The 22,884-nt window shown below is 36.0% G+C and overlaps 1 protein-coding gene across 5 annotated transcripts in view; it reads left to right on the top strand.

Annotated features, from left to right (window-relative positions):
• The window catches only part of SMARCA1 (SWI/SNF related, matrix associated, actin dependent regulator of chromatin, subfamily a, member 1), a 72,900-nt gene that overhangs the window by 7,811 nt on the left and 42,205 nt on the right, over nt 1-22,884 (top strand). For 4 of the 5 annotated variants that reach the window (XM_038588259.1, XM_038588262.1, XM_038588261.1 and 1 more), the window contains exons 3-13: nt 466-632; nt 944-1,044; nt 1,147-1,247; nt 4,332-4,511; nt 8,489-8,644; nt 9,968-10,099; nt 11,054-11,122; nt 16,809-16,918; nt 18,781-19,007; nt 19,939-20,060; nt 22,659-22,694. In XM_038588259.1, coding sequence (XP_038444187.1) covers nt 466-632; nt 944-1,044; nt 1,147-1,247; nt 4,332-4,511; nt 8,489-8,644; nt 9,968-10,099; nt 11,054-11,122; nt 16,809-16,918; nt 18,781-19,007; nt 19,939-20,060; nt 22,659-22,694 — 1,401 coding nt within the window. The remainder of the gene's footprint in view (nt 1-465; nt 633-943; nt 1,045-1,146; nt 1,248-4,331; nt 4,512-8,488; nt 8,645-9,967; nt 10,100-11,053; nt 11,123-16,808; nt 16,919-18,780; nt 19,008-19,938; nt 20,061-22,658; nt 22,695-22,884) is intronic. The other variant, XM_038588260.1, reaches the window with a different exon arrangement.

Genomic DNA, 22,884 nt, shown 5'->3' with positions numbered 1-22,884 from the left:
CCTGATGCGGCGGGACTTGATCCCGGATCCTGGGATCACGACCTGAGCCGAAGACAGCCGTCTAACCGCTGAGCCATCCAGGCATCTCTAAATCATTACGTTTTAGAAAAAGTTTTTGCTTTTTGACCCTGACTCTTTAAGCAGGGTACTTCTTGTTGGGGCATTTACTACTGTTAGATCATTTGGCTTCTATTCAAATTATCTGAAAATGCCATTTTTGAATTCTGCTGTTTACTAGCTATGGGAATTTGGACAAGTTAGTTACTCTCTCCATATTTTACTTTTATCATCTGTAAAATGTAGATAATATTAGTACCTACCTCATAAGTTTATTAAGACCATTAAATGAGTTAATATGTTGAAAGTGTTGAGAACATAGTACAAAGTAAGGGCAATATAAGTATTTGTTAAATAACTTTGAGTAAAAAAGAAAATCATTATTTTTTCTTTTGTTTTGTATGTTAGAAAGCAGACCGAGCAAAGAGATTTGAATTTTTATTAAAGCAGACAGAACTTTTTGCACATTTTATTCAACCTTCAGCACAGAAATCTCCAACCTCTCCTCTGAACATGAAGTTGGGACGTCCTCGAATAAAGAAAGATGACAAGCAAAGCTTAATTTCTGCTGGAGAGTATGTTGGCATCTCTCTCTACTTTATTCCCTCTTTTTTCCCTCCCTTCCTTCTGTCCCCACTTCTCCCTCTCCTCTCATTCCCTCTTTGCTTACTGAGTATAATTTTGTATTAAAAATGGGGTTATTGTCAATGTAAATAAGTTTTGGAGGCAACAATTTTTTCTCACTAGGAATCAGTAAAAATGCAGGCTGGTTCTACCAACTTCTAAGCAAGACCTTAGATAACTCATTTTTTTCATGACAGATATACTGACTTAATTGATAGCTTAGTATTTGAGTTGAGTATAAAGATATTTCTTTTCAATTCAGCTACCGTCACAGGCGCACAGAACAAGAAGAAGATGAAGAGCTCCTCTCAGAGAGTCGGAAAACATCTAATGTCTGTGTTAGATTCGAGGTATCACCTTCATGTAAGTATCTCATTGCGTTGGTGTTTTTTTTCAATTAGGTTTTAGAAAAATATTCTTGATTGTATTTAACAAAAGTATGAAACGTCTTGATCTCTTTTTCAGATGTGAAAGGAGGACCACTGAGAGATTATCAGATTCGAGGGCTGAACTGGTTGATCTCTCTGTATGAAAATGGAGTCAATGGTATCTTGGCAGATGAAATGGTAAGGAGTTGATAGCTAAAAACACAATCTTAGTAATGATTTTTATGTAAATTTGAAATACCTGAGCTGTATTGCCTTAGGCTTAGAGTCTAATTGCTTTATTTAGTTAGAATGTAAAGGGCATTTGTAAACTCTAGAACTGTTTCTTTAAATAACCTTGAGAACATATACTTTCACAGGCTACAAAATTCTTAGTGTGATTTGCTTATAGGTTTAAAAAACCTCCCTGTAATTTTGATTTTGTTTGCACTTTGGCTTCCAGGAAACTCAGAGCCAGAATTAATGCCAAAATCGAGCCCCTGTGGAATGTAATGGCAGGCCCATTGTGTCTTTTGTGCCTTTTTCTATTCTATATCTTCTAATCTTTTCTTGGCCCTTCTTTATTTCTATTTTACCATTAATTTATCTTCCATGTTTTCATTGTAGGCTACCTGAAACATATTTTCTTTGTAGGTGACCTGAAATCCTTTTGGTAGTAAAGTGGGGGTATATAAAGTAAATACTAAATGTGTGAATGAATAAATCGAACAATAAATGATGAAAGCATGAATCAATGAATGTAAGAACCTCAATGCGTGAGCAGTCAGAAAGTGAATAGATAGAATAATGAAAAAAAGTAAAGAGCAATGTTGAGTCCTGATGTAGCATAGTGCCAGATAGAGCCTGAGAAGTAAGCTAAGGAATGATGGTCATATAAATAAAATGACCAAAGAAAGAAAGAAAGGCTATTTAAGATGCTGATTCCACCAGATCAGGGAGTATATGAAGGCTTAGATTGGTATTTTAAGACCAAATGAATAAGATAGGATTTAAGAGAGGGCAGGGGGGCAGTTCTAGATCTTTATGACCCAGTGATATTCATATTTATGTGACTCTGGAGCCATATTTGCTATCACTCTTACCCAGAAGAGCCACATGACTATTTATGTTCTATAACATGTAGTGTAGTAGTTGGTCCCATAGATGCTGGGCAACCGTTAGCTGTGTGGCAAGAGGTCCTTTAAATCAAGGGTCTGTAGCTCCTTATATTTAGTATTCTGGGCTGGAGACTACAGTTAACTCAGAGGGGGAGGAGCTTGGTTAATTGGATAACAGAAAGATCAGGAGGATTATTGGCCCCAAGCTCCTCTTGGCTGCAGCCTAAATATGAAGGATTTAAAGATCCTTCATATTGAATTTGTGCTGACACCAGATACTTTTTAATTATTAAAAAAGGGAAAGATACTTTAAGGAGTGTAGAAAATCTGGAAAAAAGTCAAGGAAAAATTGAAAGTATTTTTTTTTATTTTTTTTATTTATTTATGATAGTTACAGAGAGAGAGAGAGAGAGGCAGAGACACAGGCAGAGGGAGAAGCAGGCTCCATGCACCGGGAGCCCGATGTGGGATTCGATCCTGGGTCTCCAGGATCGCGCCCTGGGCCAAAGGCAGGCGCCAAACCGCTGCGCCACCCAGGGATCCCGAAAAATTGAAAGTAAATTGTAATTCTGCTACCTAGAAATAACCATAGTTGACATTTTGGTATATTTCATTTTAGTATTTTAACTCCAGATGTATTTATTTTACATAGCTGAGATCATATTGTACATATAAGTTGGTATTCTGATTTCTTCACATTCATACTTATTTTCTACATAATTCAAATATTTATTTATTTTTATTTTTTTTAATTCAAATATTTATAAAATAATTACTGTGTAATAATTAATCTGGGGGAATTACCATAATTCATTTCCTCCCTTATTGCGGGTCATTTGGGTTGATGTGTAGTATATATATAGTACATATTGTGTGTATTTAGCATATATGGGTTGGTATATGTGTGTATTTGGTACATAATAATACTGTTTTGAGAACACTTGTAATTTACTTTTTTTGCACCTTTCCAGTTATTTCCATAGGATTCCTAAAAATGGAATTACTTAAAAGAAATTTTAAGTATTTTAAGTTTTTTTTTAAAGATTTTATTTAAAAAAATTTTATTTATTCATGAGAGACACAGAGAGAGAGAGAGACAGAGACACAGGCAGAGGGAGAAGCAGGCTCCATGCAGAGACCCCGATGTGGGACTCGATCCTGATCCTGGGGCTCCAGGATCACACCCTGGGCTGAAGGCAGCGCTAAACCACTGAGCCACCAGGGCTGCCCTATTTTAAGGTTTGGTGCATCTCCTTAAATGAAATATTAGGATAAACCCTATATAATAGTTTAAACCTAGGCTTATCAAAGCAAATATATAGCTTGCATAGAGATAAAGCCAGAAACTCTTTTAAAAGCCACACAGTATAGGATATCTCTTGTTGGTTAGGTGGCAAGTTCATGGTGTTCAATATGTTATTTTTTAAAAAGTTCACCAGACCGGTTGATCTCTAAGGCCCCTTCTGGCTGCAGAGTTCTTTTATGTTCTGGTTCTTTTATGGTTCTGTAGGTCTTCAAGGGTGTGAGATGCAAGTACAGAGAGCCACAAGTCCCTTGAGATGCATAGTCTGAATATTTCATGCCTGGGCTGTAATAATGTTGGGGACAGTGGGAAATAAAGATCAGTGTCTGAGCAGGCTGGTAAAGGGAATGAGTGTGAAACACATACATACAAAAATACTAATTTTGCCGCTAGAAGAAATGATAAAGTAGACTGCTTGTTCCTTTAAGAGGAGCAACATGGGCAGCCCAGGTGGCTCAGTGGTTTAGCACTGCCTTTAGCCCAGGGCCTGATCCTGGAGACCTGGGATTGAGTCCCAGGTCGGGCTCCCTGCATGGAGCCCGCTTCTTCCTCTGCCTGTGTCTCTGCCTCTTTGTCTTTCATGAATAAATAAAATCTTAAATTAAAAAGGAGGAGCAACAAAGCAGCTTTCTACTTGCAAGTTCCTGGTTTCTTTTTGTGCACACAGTAAGTACGAATTGCAATGGTTATTCACTTAAAAAACAAAACAAAACAAACAAAAAAAAACAAAAACAAAAAAAACAAAGATCTTTAAATTTTTCCCTATATGACATAGTTGGCAAATGTCTTTTGTAATGTTACCACTAACAAAATGTTTCATTAAATAAATGTTTATGGATTTTTTTCTTTGTAATGGTAATGCAGGGTCTTGGTAAGACTTTACAAACGATTGCTTTGCTTGGTTACCTGAAACATTACCGAAACATTCCTGGACCTCACATGGTTTTAGTTCCAAAGTCTACTTTATACAACTGGATGAATGAATTTAAGCGATGGGTCCCATCTCTCCGTGTTATTTGTTTCGTTGGAGACAAGGATGCGAGAGTAAGTAATAGGTTTAAAGAGGCCATCAAGAACAACATAATTTATAGGGTTAAGTTGCATACTATTACCTTAAAAGGCATTGAAGTTGACTGCTACTAGTAAATAACTCTATGTTAGGCTCTGTTTTAAGTGCCTTTTATATATTAATTAATTCTCACAACACTTCTGTGAAGTAGATATGTTACTTATTAATAACAGACGATCCGTTACTATGCTTATCTGCATTTAATTTCAACTAGGTCATTAACCTCAGTATTTTTGAGTTGCATTTTAAATCACTTTTTATAAAAAAGTCTTTATTAAAAAAAAAGTCTTTATTGACAGTATATCTTTTCCATGACACTATCAGTTATGCTGTTTGACACCAAAAATATGTAAATTTGCATGACAATATTTTTGTTTAAATTTTTTACTTTGGACTTTGACTTCGTATACGTGTACACACACATGAATGGAACCTTTTCTATTACTATGGAGAGCCTTCTGTTTTGTGTTTATGCATAGACACAGCTTTCAGTTTTGGTCTTTGAATAAAAAAATACATATCTGCATACATTCTTAGATATTAGAAGCTCTGGGCTCTTGCTTAAATTAGCCATTTGTCAATCTAGTAGGCTACAGTTACTTAGGACTGTAGAATTAATCTAAAAGAAATAAATTATGCAAAAATATAAAAATGAATAATCAGCTTAGAAAGCATATTATTAAACTTTGCCTTTATTTTGCCTCCAGAGGACATAGTTTAGAGTAAAGATTTATTCTATTTTACATATTTAGATAGGTTATCAAAAGATATCCTCAAAAGAATGGTAGCATAATGAATTATGTAATTTTATTCTTATCATTTTGCTTGAAGAAAAATTACATAAATTTATTTAAATTTAACTTATAAATAATTTAAATGTTGAAATACTGAACTCATAAATTTCGAATTACAGACTTGATTCTTCCATATGCCTGGTATTTCCCAGTGGCAAATTAGTCATTTAGAACTCTTTCTTACCACTGTTCTTTTCTTTATTTTAAGGTTTTATTTATTTATTTATTAGAAGGAGAGAGAGAGTGCATTTGCAGTGGGGATGGGCAGAGAGGGACAAGCAGACTTCCCGCTAAGCAGGGAGCCGGACAAGGGGCTCTATCCCAGGACCCAGGGATCATGACCTGAGCCGAAGGCAGTAGACGCTGAATGGACTGAGCCACCCAGGCACCCCTCACTGCTGTTCTTTAATATAATACCACTCTTTATAAAACTTTGCATTTCTAAAGTATTGATTTTTGGCTGAAATTATTTCTTGAAGATCATAAGCAAAGAAGAAATATGTATGCTTGCATTTTCTTATGTCTCAGTAAAACTGTCAGTGGTTTTCCACTATATTATATGGAATCCAAGGATTTCATGAAGTATATCTGGGAGTTTTAAAGAAAGAGTAGATGTATTTAATTTGTGACAACCTTATCTCTACCCCATGGAAGTTGGGATTCTACTGGTGGCTTCAAAACTGTTTTAATCTTGGGGCACCTGGGTGGCTCAGTCATTAAGCGTCTGCGTTCAGCTCAGGTCATGATCTCAGGATGCTGGGATCAAGCCCTGTGTCGGGCTCCCTGCTCAGCTGGGAGCCTGCTTCTCCCTCTGCCTGCTGCTCCCCTCTGCTTGTGTGTGTGCATGCACTCTCTCTCTGTCAAATAAATAAGATCTTTAAGAAAAAATTTTAAAATCTTGAAAACCAATCTTCAAAGTCCGTGTTCTTCATATTGGCAGTCATTAATACTGGGAATTCATGTTGGTGGTGATTTTAATTTTTTAAAACATTGAGATATAGTAGAATGGAAAATAGAGTTTTTCACACATGGTGGGGATATGTATTACTCCTTTTTTTTAAGGATTACAATCTAAACTATAATTTTACTGTGAGCCATGGGCAATAGAATTTGCAAACTGGTAATTATTAGTAATATGAGTAATGTACTATATTCAACACTTAATTGACTTGATTGATGTCAGTATGTATAGAGAAAATCCAGATCATTACTCCTAGACGGATTTGAACCTTGGTATCATATGGGATAGATATATTGGGTCTTTATGGTTTCCTGGCCTTTTGTAAACATTTTATGAGGTCAATGTGTTATCTAAGAATTTGATTTAGATTATATCAGATACTTGTTTGAGTTGGGAAATTCTCAGTGATAGTCTGGATCCAGTTTGATGCTAATGTAGTCCTGGAGTATATAGAAATGTGAATCCCAAGTAAGGTTTTTTAGTTGTCTTTTTTTTAAAGATTTTATTTATTTATTTATTTATTTATTTATTTATTTATTTATTTATTTATTTATGAGAGAGAGAGAGAGAGAGAGAGAGAGAGGCAGAGACACAGGCAGAGGGAGGAGCAGGCTCCCTGCATGGAGCCTGACATGGGACTTGATCCCGAGTCTGCAGGATCATACCCTGGGCTGAAGGCGGCGCTAAACCGCTGAGCCACCTGGGCTGCCCTAGTTGTCTTTTTTTAAGTAAGCTCTGCACCCAACATGGGATTTGATTTCACGACTCTGAGATCAAGAGTTGCATGCTCTACTGACTGAGCCAGCCAGGTGCCCCACCAAACTTGATTTTTTGACCCCTTCTTTTTCCACTCCAGAGGCATCAAAGATCTTGGACATGGGAACGGGAGATCTGGTTTTAGTTCTAGATTTGCTATTGACTCTGTGATGTTGAGTGACTTTTGAAGGGCCTTAATTTTGTCAACTATAAAGTGAGAGCTTTTGGATTATGTGATATTCAATATTCTGTTACACAAATTTCAAAGTAGGGCTAATTTTAATTGAAAAATATGCATATGTTTCATGAAACTGCAGGAGAAATCATTAAACTTAGTGTTTCATAAAATCAAAGATAGGGTGTTTGTGAGACCAAATGGGGTCTGGCACCCTGGTTCTCTTTATGTTGCCTCTAGTTCCCTAATGTTTTAATTAACTTTTTAAATATGACCACTTTCCAGAGTGCCACTGAAATCTCTACAAAGGACTTTTTTCTGTCTTCTATTTTAGTTCAGGCAATTCTTTTATACATATGGGCACTTGGTAAATATTTGTTGAATGAGTAACAGTGTGTTTGGTCCATAACTGAGAATTTATGAAATAATGAGTTTGCAGTTAACAATTACTTTGTTTATGCTTGTAATTTTAGATTTACAGTGCTAATTAGAACCTTCTCAATATAGATTTGGCTGCTCCCTGTAACTTCTATGGTTTTATTTTGACCTGTAACACCTAAAATTCAGTTCATTCAAATTAAAAATGCTCTCCGTAAGCTTGGCAAGTATGTTGGCCACTGCCTGTGAAGATTTAAAAATAGTTCTAAATAGTCTCACTGTTTTAAATAGCCTCCTGTACTAGATAGAGCAAGTCCCCTTTATCAAATCATATTTGTAGCCTCACATCAACATCAAGAAGTTCACAAAAACATGAATAGGCTTTTCATGACCCCTTAACAAAATATGTGACTCATTCCTACTAGAAAGGGAAGGAACATATTAAGAGATCCCAAAAGGTTGAAATCATTCATGTATAATGATTTCTTTTCATTTGGTAAAACTGTGTTTATAATAGTTGGTAATGCTTGGATCTTGGTAAGAATATAGTTTTCAGAAAGTAGTTATCTCACCTATGTCTTTTTGGATCATTTGTCTTATGAAGAGAGCTTAGTGATATAGTCATCTAGTGATAAGAACTTCGGTTTATTGGATATACTGTATGTGTTTAAGGGAAGCCTTTGCTTCTCTTTTGTTGATGAATATATTAACATGTCATCCAGATAACTGCTCACAAATGTGTCTTTGGGCCTTGGTTTTCCTATCTTTGAAATGGATGAGACTAAATGATTCCCAGGTCTCTTAGAATTATTGATATTCTCTTGATGTTTTAATTCTGTGACCATCTTGTTAGTGTATTCTAATATAAGGAACTTTGTTTTGCATTAGGCTGCTTTTATTCGTGATGAAATGATGCCAGGAGAATGGGATGTTTGTGTTACTTCTTATGAGATGGTAATTAAAGAAAAATCTGTATTTAAAAAGTTTCATTGGCGATACCTAGTCATTGATGAGGCTCACAGAATAAAGAATGAAAAATCCAAGGTAAGCCAATTTTCAATGTCATTGTTTTCTTTTAACTACCATGTCTGTTTACCTTTGTGTATTCAAGATAAAAATGGGTTAGAAGGTTGTGATTTTATTCACAGAATGTAAATGAAAATCAGTTCTAAAAATGGTTTTAGGGGGATGCCTGGGTGGCTCAGCAGTTAAAGCATCTGCCTTCTGTTCAGGGTGTGATCCTGGGGTCCTGGGATTGAGTCCCACATCAGACTCCCTGCATGGAGCCTGCTTCTTCCTCTGCCTGTGTCTCTGCCTCTCTCTCTCATGAATAAATAAAATCTTTAAAAAATAAAAATGGTTTTAAAGTTTAAATTGTTGAATATGAGACAAATGAAAATTGAACAGTTTTTAATATAAAGAAAATTAAGTGTTCATTTGCTATACCTGTTGCAGCCTAACTCTGTTATGCTACAGTATTTAAATATTTTGGTAATATTTAATATACAAAAGTCATTTGCATTGATTTGTCTTTTATTGAGGAGCCTGCCAGCTTATGTGTGTTCATAAGGATTAGAAAAAATCATTTCCTGGAATTATCTGACTTGTGTGAATTAGAGTGTGGTATTAACTTTGAAAAATATCAATATTTCTTGCCATTCAACTCCATCAACAGTAGGAAAAGCATCAATTATTATGATGAACCTCTCTTTGGATCACTGGGCTACTTTGGGAGAAACAGGGACAGAACTGGAGCAAAACCACCAGGTGGATCATACTAATTTCAGTTTGAAACTAATACCCAATAAAAAAAGACGCATGTTAGAGAATAATTATTTAAGAGTATTATAAAAACATGCATTTTTATTGACAAAGGTTACTGTTCTTTTATCCTTTTGTGCTTTAATTTTTATAGTCTTATATTTAGAAAGTTAATACAAGATAGGAAAAATGGGTGCAACTCTCATGCTTAGAAATTGTCACCAGGCCAAGTTAGAACTTGGCTAGGTATGTAGATGAACATGATTAGCAGGGAGAAAGAGATATTAGTATGTACAGTGATTAGCCTGGATTCCATGGAGTTCTGACTGTTTCTGTGGACCCAAAATGGAGAAAATAAGTTTTTTTGAAGTGAGGGAGGAGTCTCAGGTATGACTGTAATTTGCATTCTTGTAAGCATAGAAATGCCTAGAAGATTTTATTTAGTTGTGATTCACTGTGGCAATATCACCTGAGCTAGGATATTTTTCTATAGAAAAATAATTTTCAAGTTTTATTTTACTCAAAACATGTATTGGTTGGATAAAGAGCTGAATTTTGAGCATTCTGATGAATAAAGCAATGTTAACATAACTATTATTTTTCCAGCTTTCAGAGATTGTTCGTGAATTCAAGTCAACTAACCGCTTACTCCTAACTGGAACACCTTTGCAGAATAACCTGCATGAACTCTGGGCATTACTCAACTTCTTATTGCCTGATGTCTTTAATTCTGCAGATGTAAGTTTAAGTCATATGTTTTAAATGTAATTTTCTTATGTTCACAGACATCTGTTTTCAAAGCATAGAATGTAGTTTGAAATTTATAATTCTTTTTCATTTGTAATTCTTTGTGTATTTTGGTTTTCTCAGAAAAAAGTTCTTAAGTGCACAGTTTTCAAATGGGGATATTTAGAGAAATGATTCTTTTCTTTGAGATTATTCTGCCTGTTAAACTTTGCCAATATTGCATTGTTGTCAAGAACTTATGATATGAGATAGACTGAGTTCACGATTGTAAATTCAAAATTTTCTTCTAATTAAATTGGAAGGGCTTTCTACATACTAGTTTGGCAAGTGGAGTCTTTAAAATGGTGTTTGATTATTATAGTCATTAATATTTGGTAAGTACTAAAGACCTCATGATGTGTGATTCGAAAAACAACTTATTTTGTGAATGTATGATTTACATTGTTTTTATCATTAACACAAGGTTATGCTAGTGCAGCAAACTGAATTGAATGATTTAAGGACATTGGAGCTTGATTTTTCTCATTCCTGAAATTAATTGATAATAAAAAGTACCAAGTTCAGCTATCCATTGGTTTGTATACCTTATCTTGCTTTTGCTTATTTTTATTATTTAGAATTTTCATTATCATTATGTGCTTTCAATTTTATATTCTGACTCTTACTCTACCTCTTAACTGGATGTAATGCTACCATGGTATGAGGAAGCCTAATAAAAGTCTTTTAAGGAAACACTGCTGGTGGAGTTCAAATTTTAACTCCTCTGGTATTTTAGCTATTTTGAAAAGTAAATAATATTGACCATCACAGTGAACACATTTTTGAAAGTGCTTTAAAAATGAATTACTGCTGTATCATTGGATAAGAATTTATATGACATAGAGTTTATTAAAAAAAAAAGCCAACCACCTGTGTGCTTACTGCAGAATTTTCACCCCTCTACAGGACTTTGACTCTTGGTTTGACACTAAAAATTGTCTTGGTGATCAAAAACTTGTGGAAAGACTTCACGCAGTAAGTAATAGACAAGAAAATTTAATAATTAAATACACATACTATAAAAAAAAGAAAAACTGGAAAAAAAAATACACATACTGAACCAGAAAACAAAATGCCATAGAATCTGTTTGAACTTGTTGGTTTTACCTCTTGGCTCAGTGATACTGTTTCTCCCTCCCAGTCTTTCTAGCAGCACCTTTGGGAAATCAACTCAACTCTGTTCTCAGCCTGTCTAGGGAATAGCGTTTTTGCTTTGGCTCTCCTGCATGGATAGTGTGGTCCTCTCCAGTAGAAGCTGTTCATACTCCCATACCCCACAGGTCCTTAAGATGGCATCAGGATTTTCTAGTTCCCTAGTGCCATTTCTAAGCCACTATTTCTCCACCCTCGTGTATAGAGTATAGAACTCTTTCTTTAAGGTGAAGTTATCTTGCAAGTTCATCTTCCACCCATTCTCTTCTCTGTTATCCACTCATCACCAGATAACTCCCTCACATTCATTAAATACCAGTCTTCCATTCTTTGATAACAACTTCTTATACCTTTTTTTCTTAGCTCTTTCACTTATGTTACTCCTTCTCTACTTATTCTGTTACCTTACAGAGATCTCCAGTCCTTGGATCCCTGATTTTTCTCATCCATCACTTCATTTCTGTTGTTACTTTTTTCTTTAAAAAAATACTTTATTTTTAAGTAATCTCTACATTCCACATGGGTTCAACTCATAACCCTATTATCAAGAGTGTGTAGGCTCTACTGACAGAGCCAGCCAGGTGCCCCTGTTGTTACTTTTTTCTGTGTCAAACAATAAGCCCATTTTTTTGTCACTTAAACCACCGTTTTTATTTTTTATTTTTTTAAAAGGTTTTATTTATTTATTCATGAGAGACAGAGAGAGAGAGAGAGAGAGGGGCAGAGACACAGGCAGAGGGAGAAGTAGGCTCCATGCAGGGAGCCCAATGTGGGACTTGATCCCAGGACTCCAGGATCATGCCCTGGGCCAAAGGCAGGCACTAAACCCGCTGAGCCACCCAGGGATCCCCCTTCAACCACCTTTTACCAATACTTCAAACTCCTTCTTTCTTGTCCCATCTGCCATTTCTGCCCTGGAAGCCCTAAACTGGAATAGTATAACTGTCTCTGTCTTTGGGTTTGAACTCTGCTTCTACCACTTATTTTCAGAGTGACTTGCTCTGTACTGGGGCTGTTCAATAGTGATAAAGAAGGTTATACAACTGTTCAAATTGGAACAACTCCAATTTCATGTTCTGTAACATAAGCTGAGATTTGATGATGTCAGTAGTCCTTCAACATGGCCTTGTATAGCATTCCTTTCCATTTCCTATAACAGCTATTTCAGACTTTCACTAATCTCCCTAAGACTTCCATTCCAGATACTGCCTGATCTCCTCCTTTCTCAGCAAGTAACATCATTATTTTCTCAAAGAGAACAGAGAAGTTGTTAGATAGGAACTCCTTCAAGGACATCCAGCTTCCAAGGATATCTGCATCTGTGTTACAGATGTTTTTCCTCTGAAATGAATGGAAGAGACTTAGCCTCTGGTCAGTGGCTAAGTCTTCCAACATGAACCCTGGATCTCATCTCTCCCTGTTTCCTTATGGATCTTTCTCCATAATTTATCCTTTATATTGACTGAATTTTCTTTTTTTTTAATTTTTATTTATTTATGATAGTCACAGAGAGAGAGAGAGAGGCAGAGACACAGGCAGAGGGAGAAGCAGGCTCCATGCACCGGGAGCCCGACGTGGGATTTGATCCCGGGTCTCCAGGATCGCGCCCTGGGCCAAAGGCAGGCGCTAAACCACTGCGCCACCCAGGGATCCCTATTGACTGAATTTTCTATCTCTCACTCTGTATTGGCTCTTTTTTCCTAACATGGAAACATGCTCAAGTATCTTCCTTCTTAAAATCCAAACCCACACCCCTTATGCACCCACCCTCACACATAAACAAAATAATACTCTCTCAACACTGTATAACTGTAGCTGTGATTCTAATTTCTTCCCTTGATAGCTAAGCTTCTTGAGAAAGTGGTTTATTTTCTCCATCTCTACTACCTAATCTCCTGTTTACTCTTGAATCCATTGACCACTGGCTTCTATCCATTTTACACAACTGAAACTTACCTTGTAAGGTCTTCAGTCATTTTCCAGTTGCTGAATTCAGGGTACACCTTTTGCTCAGTATTTGGCTTCTCTGTACTGCTTAGCACTCCTAACCACTCCTGCATGAAAACCTTTCCTACCTGGTTTCTGGGGGTACAGAATGGATTTTCTTTCTTTCTTTTTTTTTTAAAGATTTATTTATTCATTCATTCAGAGAGAGCGAAGAGAGAGGCAGAGACACACAGGCAGAGGGAGAAGCAGGCTCCATGCAGGAAGCCTGATGTGGGACTCGATCCCGGGTCCCCAGGATCACACCCCAGGCTGCAGGCGGCGCTAAACCGCTGAGCCACTGGGGCTGCCCCAGAATGGGTTTTCTCTTACCATTTTGGCCACTCCTTATCAGTCCCTTTTATGGTCTTTTCTTTCTCAGTCTGTTCCTGAAAGTTTAGTATTTTGTAGGACTTTGTCTTTGACTTTATTTTTTATATGTGCTCTCTTTGGGGACCCGCTCCTGTGTTTTCAGCTACCTCTTATCTACTTATAACTCCCAAATTTATCTTTCTAGATTTCTTACCCAGTTCCTGCATATCCCACTGCCTTCTGAGTCTTTCTGTATAAATGTCTCACAGGCAGTTGAAACTCTTAAGAATCTGTCTCAGACAATTTTTTAAAGATTTTATTTATTCATGAGAGGCAGGGAGAGGCAGAGACACAGGCAAAGGGAAAAGCAAGCTCCATGCAGGTAGCCCGACGTGGGATTTGATCCCTGGTCTCCAGGATCATGCCCTGGGCTGAAGGCGGCGGTAAACCGCTGAGCCACTCAGGCTGCCCTGTCTTAGACAATTTTAAGAGGCTCAAACCAGAGGCCAGAAGTTGTCTTTTACTCTTTCCTTTTCCTTAACTCCCATAAATCTCTAATAGTAATAGCTGTTGTTTACTAGTGTCTGCTGTGGTTAAGCTCTACACAAGTACTACCATAAATTTTCACAGCAGCTTTGGAAATAGGTTTCATTATCCTTATTTTAAAATGCTTGTCTTGTACATATACCATAGTTTTCTTTGATGAATGGATGAGGAAACAGGCTCAGAAAAGTTAAGGAACTGGTCCAGGCTTACAATAGCTGATCAGAGGCCGAGGTGATTGTAGAATCAGCTTGATCTGGGTTTGAATTTGGCTTCTACCACTTACTAGCAAAATAACTTCAGTTAAGTTAATAAAACTGAAGGCCAACTGGGTGGCTTGGTTGGTAGGGCATCTGGCTGTTCGTTTCAGCTCAGATTTCATATTTGAGGGTTGTGAGATGGAGCCCCGAGTTGGGCTCTGTGCTCAGATAGAATCTACTTGGGATTCTCTCTTTCCCTTTCTCTGTTCCTCCCCCTGCTCTCTCTCTCTCTCTCTCTCTCTCTCTCTCATAAATAAATAAATAAATAAATAAATAAATAAATAAATAAATAAATAAATAAGTGTGGTAACCGAGGGCTACCTGGGTGGCTCAGTTGGTTGGGCATCTGGTTCTTGATTTCAGCTCAGGTCATGATCTCAGGGTTGTAAGATCAAGCCACTAAGTGCCAAGTGTGATGGATGGACTCCATGCTGACACAGAATCCACTTGAGATTCTATGCCTCTCCCTCTGCCTGTGCTATTTCTCTCTAAAATGAATAAAATCTTTTTTTAAAAGAAATTAAAATAATCACATTTCCCTTAAAGATTTATTGTAACGATTTTTAAGAGATTTTATTTATTTATTCATGAGAGACACACAGACACAGAGAGGCAGAGACATAGGCAGAGGGAGAAGTAGGCTTCCCTTGGGAAGACCGATGTGGGGCTCAAACCCAGGACCCCAGGATCACACCCCGAGCCAAAGGCAGATGCTTAACCACTGAGCTACTCAGGTGTCCCTATTGTAAGGATTTGGTACTCTTTATTTTAAAGTTCATGGTGCACTGTCTGGCACATTACGAGTACTCTATAGATGATGGTAGCACTATTATTTCTTTGTGATAGAATCTGTCTTGCAGGTATACACTGATTATTTCAATTATTTTCTCCCTTTGTCCATATATTCCTTAACATTGAACCATTTTCTCTTCATTCATATATTTAACTGTTTCGAAATGGCCTGCATTTTTATCTCACTTATAGAGAGTCTCTGATCCATACTTTGAATTAAGATTTTATCTAAGATTTAAAAATCTTGTTTCTGGGACGCCTGGGTGGCTCAGTGATTGAGCATCTGCCTTTGGCTCAGGGTGTGATCCCAGAGTCAGGGGATTGAGTCCCACATTGGGCTTCCTACATGGATCCTGCTTCTCCCTCTGCCTGGGTCTCTGCCTCCCTCTCTGTGTGTGTGTCTCATGAATAAATAAATAAAATCTTAAAAAAAATCTTGTTGTTTCACTTAGTGTAATACCTTCTAGGTCCATTCATGTTGTCACAGATGAGAAGATCTCATCCTTCTTTTATGACTGAGTAACATTCCATGGTGTGTCTGTGTGTGTGTATGAGAGAGAGAGAGAGAGGGAGAAAGAGAGTATAGACCACATCTTCATTATCCATTCATTTATCAATGGACACCTAAGTGTTGCTTCTGTAACTTGGTTATTGTAAATAATACTGCAATAAACATAGGGGTTCATATATCTTTTCAAATTAGTGTTTTCATTTTCTGTGGGTAAATACCCAGTAGCAGAATTAGTGGATCATGTGGCATTTCTATTCTTATTTTTTTGAGGAACTTCCATACTGTTTTCCACAGTGGCTACATCAACTTATATTCCTACCAATGTTGTATGAAGGTTCCTTTTTCTCCATATCTTTGCCAACACTTGATAATTCTTGTCTTTTTGGTACTGGCCATTCTGATAGGTGTGAGGTGATGTCTTATTGTAGTTTTGATTTGCATTTCCCTGATGAATGATATTGAGCATCTTTTCATGTGTTTGTTGGTCATCTGTATGTCTTTTCTGAAAAAATGCCTATTTATCACCATCAAAATTTATTCCTATACAGAATAAAAAAACAAATGTATTAAAGCAGCTTTTTTAAAAATAAAAGATTGGGGCAGCCCAGGTGGCTCAGCGGTTTAGTGCCGGCTTCAGCCCAGGGCCTGGTCCTGGAGACCCAGGATTGAGTCCCACATCAGACTCCCTGCATGGAGCCTGCTTCTCCCTCTGCCTGTGTCTCTGCACCACCCCCCCGTGTCTCTTATGAATAAATAAATAAAATCTTTAAAAAAATAAAAATAAAAGATTGTTTCATGCTTATTCAAAAGTCTGTGATCTTGTTATCTTATTTTTTAATGTATTTTGTGCCATCAAATAATGAATATCTAATTTAGGTCCCCTATTCTGATTTTTTTTTTTTAGTGTATGTGTTGCTGAAGTGAGCACTATTCTGACTTTTTAATGGGCCATTACTTTGTTTTTACTGAAAAGATGGCAACTGGCATTGGTAGTGTTTTTCAGGTTATGCATTGGGAAGTAAATTTCACATTAGGGTGTTGTCAGTGAAAGATTTGGTTTACAATATTAAATATTTTATAAACTTTTGTAAAAACTATCACTTTTTAGGTTTTAAAACCATTTTTGTTACGTCGTATAAAAACTGATGTAGAGAAGAGTCTGCCTCCTAAAAAGGAAATAAAGATTTACTTGGGACTGAGCAAAATGCAACGAGAATGGTGAGCTATTTATTTAGAATAAATAAATTTATTAGAATATTATTGGAATTTATTTACATATAAAGATTTATTAAAATTTAGCTTTGTAGTGGTTCAGTTATGCCTTTATTTTTTCAGTTATGCCTTTATATTATAATCTACATTTTATGTTTAAGTGGCAAGTTAAGTAGTTCAAATGTTTTAATAGAAAATTGATGAATATTTTTGTAGCCTTTGGGAAAGAACATGGGCCTTGAGTCTATAGATCCGTATTTGAATCCCATGCTTTGCCTCTTAGCAGCTATTTAGCTTGGGTAAATTATATAACCTCAGTTTCCCTTCTGTAAAATGGGGATAATAGTATTTAGCTTATGAGTTGATGAGAGGGTTAAAGAGGCTAATGTCACTTACATATTTGTTTGTTATTCTTGCTTTTTTCATCAGTGAAAACAGTAATAACAGTAATAAGTAATAATAAGATGGATGAGAATAGTGATTGTGAATATTAAATAAAAGCTGAATTGGTTTGATAAAGACAAGCAAAGCAGGAAATTGACAAGAAGTTACAAGGAATCATAAATTGGACATACTTAATGTAATCATGCTGCTTAGAGAAGCAAAATGTTGTGGGGCATCATTTTGCCTACAAGTGGTTCAGTAGGTTAGGCATCTGACTCCATCTCAGCTTAGGTTTTGATCTCAGGGTCATGAGTTCTAGCTCTGTGTTGAGCCCACTTAAAAGAAAAAGCAAAATGTTGCTTATACAAATAAAGTTAATAATATATAATATAATATATAATATATATATAATATATATAAAAAATATATATATAATATATAATGACTTCTCTACTACTGAAATCAGTATAGGGTAGTGGTGAAGAGTACATTTCTCTATTTTGAAATATAAGATCAAATTCTGACTGTCCCTTTTTGTGGCCCTGAGTAGGTTGTTTTCAATTCTCTTAGCCACGTGAATTTCCATTTGTAAAGTGGGGGTGATTCTAGTACATACCTCAGAATTTTTGTGAAGATTTAACAAGATGATTTATATAAAGCCTTTCACATGATACCTGGCACTTTCACTCAATACAAGCTGGCTGTTATAATTACATATTAATTACTGTTCAAGTGGATACATAGGTCTATATTCACCTGGTAAAGGTCAACAAAAGATAATTAAGAATGTTTACAGATCAGAAAAAAAATGCCTTAGGAAGATTAGGTATAAGAAATCATGATTGTTTTTAGCTCAAACAAGTAAAAGTTGGATGCCAGCTTTTAGCAAATATTGTAGTTATTGAATAATTATAATAGTTATCTGGATAGTTTTCAGCTGATGGCAATTTGTAGCAATGGCTAAAGCAGGAGGAAACATGTTTGTCGGCAGCATAAATTTAAAATCTTCAAAAGTTTCTTGTTTTTGCTAATCAGATTTAGTCTCAAAATTGAGTTTGTTGTTTATCTTTAAATAGGACTCTATGCTGGTCACCAAAGGGATGTTGCTTGATGGCATTAAACTCTTTTTTTTCGGTAGTTTTAAGTTTTTGTTATTACAAACAGTGCTGTGATGAACACTATTCCACATATATTGCTATCCACAATGGACAAAATTGCAGATGTAGAATATTCACATTTTAAAACTTCTCTATCTTGTCAGATTGTCCTTCAGAAAGAGTGTACTAACATATCCATATCAGTTTATAAGATCCTTCTATTTCATCACATATTCACCAAAATTGAGTATTTTTTATTTTTTTCTTTTCAAAATTTTATTTAAATTCTAATTAATTAGCATATAGTGTAATACTGGTTTCAGGAGTAGAGTTTACTGATTCATCAATTACATATAATAAATGACTAATTATAGTTAAAAATTTTAGGTATACAAAAATCCTGATGAAAGATATTGATGTGTTAAACTCTGCTGGCAAGATGGACAAGATGCGACTCTTAAACATTCTGATGCAGCTTCGAAAGTGTTGTAATCATCCTTACTTGTTTGATGGTGCTGAACCTGGTCCACCTTATACCACTGATGAGCACATTGTCAGCAACAGTGGTAAAATGGTAGTTCTTGATAAACTATTGGCCAAACTCAAAGAACAGGGTGAGTTACAAATCTATACATTAACATAAAATGACTTTATTTTAGTGACTTGTGTATGAATAACATTTTACATCTTTGCTCACCATTCATTCATTCACTCATTCAGCAAACACTGTTGAGTACTTCTTATTTGCCAGGAATTGTTCTATGGGCTGGGTATACAAAGATGCATAAGACAACAGTCTTTGCCTTGGACAAACAGTATAATGAAGAGGGATAGTTGCAGTTCATTTTGATAAGTGCTATGATATGTTGAGAAACTGGGAGTTGGGGAAATCTTCACAAAGGTGACATTTGAAGTGAGCACTGGAGAATGTCTAGAAGTAAATCACGGGAAAAAGGAGAGGGAAGCATTTTACAATGAAACAGAAGTGTGAAGAACGGGAATGGAGAGCTTATAGTATTTGGGTTAGAGTGGCAATTGATGAATCTGGAAAGTTGAATGGGGCCAGATTATGAAAGGCCTTTTACACATGCTTAAAGGAGTTTGGACTATTTGGAAGGCAGAGAGGGAGGTGTGTCATAGAAAATTTTGCTGTGTCAGCTGACACAATCAGACTTGTGCGTTTGGAGGAGAACCTTTGAAGCAGTATGGGGGCTCTACTGAGGGATGAGAAATGAGAAACAACACTAGTTGGGAGACTATTGCAGTGGTCTAGTGAAAGGTTGTAGGGACCCATCACTCATCCTTAGGACAGAGTAAAGGCAGACTTTAAATCTTCTCAATATGTGTGGAGGGCTTTGAAGTTCTTAAATATGTATAATTCAGCAGTGCATAATTCTGTATAGCATTCCTTGAAAGTGTATGTGTGTGTGTTTCATGAAGGGTTCATGTACTGTATATTACATGTGATGTTTACTTATATTTTTGTAACTTTCAAATTAGTTTTACACAAGTTGAATAACTTGCTTTTTGGGGGAAATGTTTTAGGTTCAAGGGTTCTCATTTTTAGCCAGATGACTCGCTTGCTGGACATTTTGGAGGATTATTGTATGTGGCGTGGTTATGAGTATTGTCGATTGGATGGACAAACCCCACATGAAGAAAGAGAGGTGAGGAAAATAAAACAAAACAAAACTTCAAAAATCAGAGTTCAGTTAAGCCATGTTTTTCATCATTAGGTAGTTTTGAACTTTGGCCTTTTTTAATAGCTTGTTGCATAAATTCCTCACTAACACCTCTCTGTCTCTCTGAGATCTTCAGTTTGGCTTGTATTACAGTGGCTCCTTACAAAGCATCCTTTTCAAGGTCTTTAAAGACATCCTCACTTATCTAAAGGATACTTTACCATTACACACTTACCTCCTCTAACCACTGCTCTCTCTGACCTTCTGATTACTGTTTCTCATCCTACTCTTTAATCTCTGATTCTGCCATTTTCTTCTCTTGATTTACTTCCTACAGTAGACCCTCGCCATTTGTGGAGTTTAACAGTTGAGATATTTCCAGTTTATGAGCAATCCTAAAGACTCATGAAACATAGTAATTGCTAAAGGGAATAATCTCCATGTTAGATTATTGTAAAACTGAAATTGAACAACATAGGTGTAGGTGCTTATGCATTTGGATCTTAGAACACTAAAAGGTTGGTGTATGGGAATGAGTTACTTAGCTAGTGAGGAAGCTTACCTAGCACCCAGTGTTTTTCTCAAATTTAGGAATTCTTACAGATCTTTAGATTAGCCCTCACGAATGTCATGGGTCTAATGTATTTTAAACCCTTTAAATACTTTTTTTGAGGGGAGGGCTTTGCCAATTTATCTTCTCTTTTCTGTGGTCATCAAGGCTCTGTCTTTGGTTGCTCTTAAGTCTTTTCTCATGCTCTGGGCGGAGATTGTGATTTCATGGTATAGTGGAAAATGCATTGAACTTGGTTTCAGAAGACCTAAATTTTAGCACCAACTCCACCATTTTTAGTGTATGCAAGCTGTTTAATTCTCTGAGCCTCAGTATCTTTAACTGTATTATTGGCATAATATTAATACCTAGGATTTTTTTTCTGACAATGTTGTGAGGATCCTTGGATATGATAGATATGAATGTGGTTTTTAAGCTGTGCAGTGCAGAATATATTATGTGTCATGAAATTACACACAGGCCACAAAGACTTTTAGTCCATGTTCCTGTCCATCCATAGATTCTGTGAGTGCTCTGTCCCTTGTGTGCTTCCTTATTGAAGTTTGGCTGTAGCATAGGATAGGGTCCATAGCAGGCACACAGGCCCTTTTCATATTAAGGGTTTACCTGCCACCCAAAAAGGCAGGGAAACCTTTTTGATAACGTTTATAAATATGAGGATGTTTCAAAGTTTACACTGGCCTCTACTCTATAATAGTTGACTTTTTCTGAAGTGGTAAATTGAAGCTTTATTGGGCTTTTGCTGCTTTATTCCTCAGAATGGGTTTCTTCAAATCCACATTAAGCATAAGCCATATAGTGCTATTCAAAATGACCCTTTTCCCTGGAATGAAGATGATACTAAGGCAGAAAAGTAGGTGCTTTCTGACCTCAGATAGCCAATTTGCATTTCTTAGTGCTCTCCCTGATTATGAACAGTGTGGACTTTACCTAATTATACCCAAAATATTCTGGTTTCTTAAAATTTCAAGTAATTTCTCCCTTCAGAGGCTTTGAATTACATGTTGACTTTAGATACAACAAAGAACTGTTCTGTTCTTTTGTTTTTGTTTTTGTTTTTTTTTGGCAATGTCCCACTTTCCCATTATACAGTTTGTCCACATAATCATTTCATCTATTTTCCTAGTAAGAAGGGAAAGCCACATTTGATTCTTTATTCTAATTATTTGCCGGCTGTTAATAAATAATTCTTTTTCTGTAGTTCTCAGATTTGCCATTTCTTCATTCCTGCAGCTAAATTCAGCTAGCTGGTCTCTGGTCATCCTCTGACTCAGTTTCTATATAACCTTTACTTAATTGGCCTTCTTACTTTTATAGGGAAAGGATCTAACATTTGTTAAGCAACTACTCTAGGCTAAGCGATGTATAGTTCCAACAGAGTTCTTTTAGCAGCCCAGTAAAGTATAATTTACTGGTATAATTTTCTCCACTTGAAACTGTCTCAGAGAGGTTATATGCTTGCTAAGAAACACATATGTAACAAATGGTAATGATTCACACCAGGTTTTTGCTATTTCCTCTACGCCAAATTGCCTCTCACTACACCATGCTGCTTTCTATACTGCCCCCTCTACATGCTATATGGACCGCAGTAGTGAGTGTCCCCTTCTCTACTGCAACTTTTGATCATGCCATTCCATTAATTAAAAATATAACTTCCTGTATTTTCTGATTATAAAAGTCATATATGATTGCTGAAGGAAATTTACAAAATAAAAGTATTTCTGGTCAGTATCTTTTTGTATATATAATTTATATAAGTAATTGATATTATATTATATATAAAGTTTGGTAACATTTTTACTCAGCATTATGTTGTAGTTTCCTATATCAGTAATTCATTGTAAAAATAATTTAAGTATAATATTACATCCAGTGGACGTACTATAAATAATTTATCTCCCAATTGTTGATCATTTAAGGTTGTTTCCAGTTTTTCACTATTATAAACAATGCTAAAGCAAAAGTCCTTATACATAAATCTTTGTGCACATTTCTGATTATTTCCTTAGGATAAATTCCTAGAAGTGGAATTACTGGGTCAAAGGGTATGAACATTTTTAAGACTCTTGATGCATATTGCCAAATTGCTTTCCAGAAAGGTTGTACCAATTTCCATTCCCTGCAGCAATGTATGAGAGTGCCCGTCTCACCGCCCCCTCGTCAACATTGAGTATTATCATTTTATTAATCTTCAAAAAATGGTATTATGTTTTAATTTGCATTTACTTGATTACT

Source organism: Canis lupus, chromosome X (assembly GCF_011100685.1).
Source record: "Canis lupus familiaris isolate Mischka breed German Shepherd chromosome X, alternate assembly UU_Cfam_GSD_1.0, whole genome shotgun sequence".
Classification (NCBI taxonomy): domain Eukaryota; kingdom Metazoa; phylum Chordata; class Mammalia; order Carnivora; family Canidae; genus Canis; species Canis lupus.
This window is presented reverse-complemented; position numbering and strand designations above follow the sequence as displayed.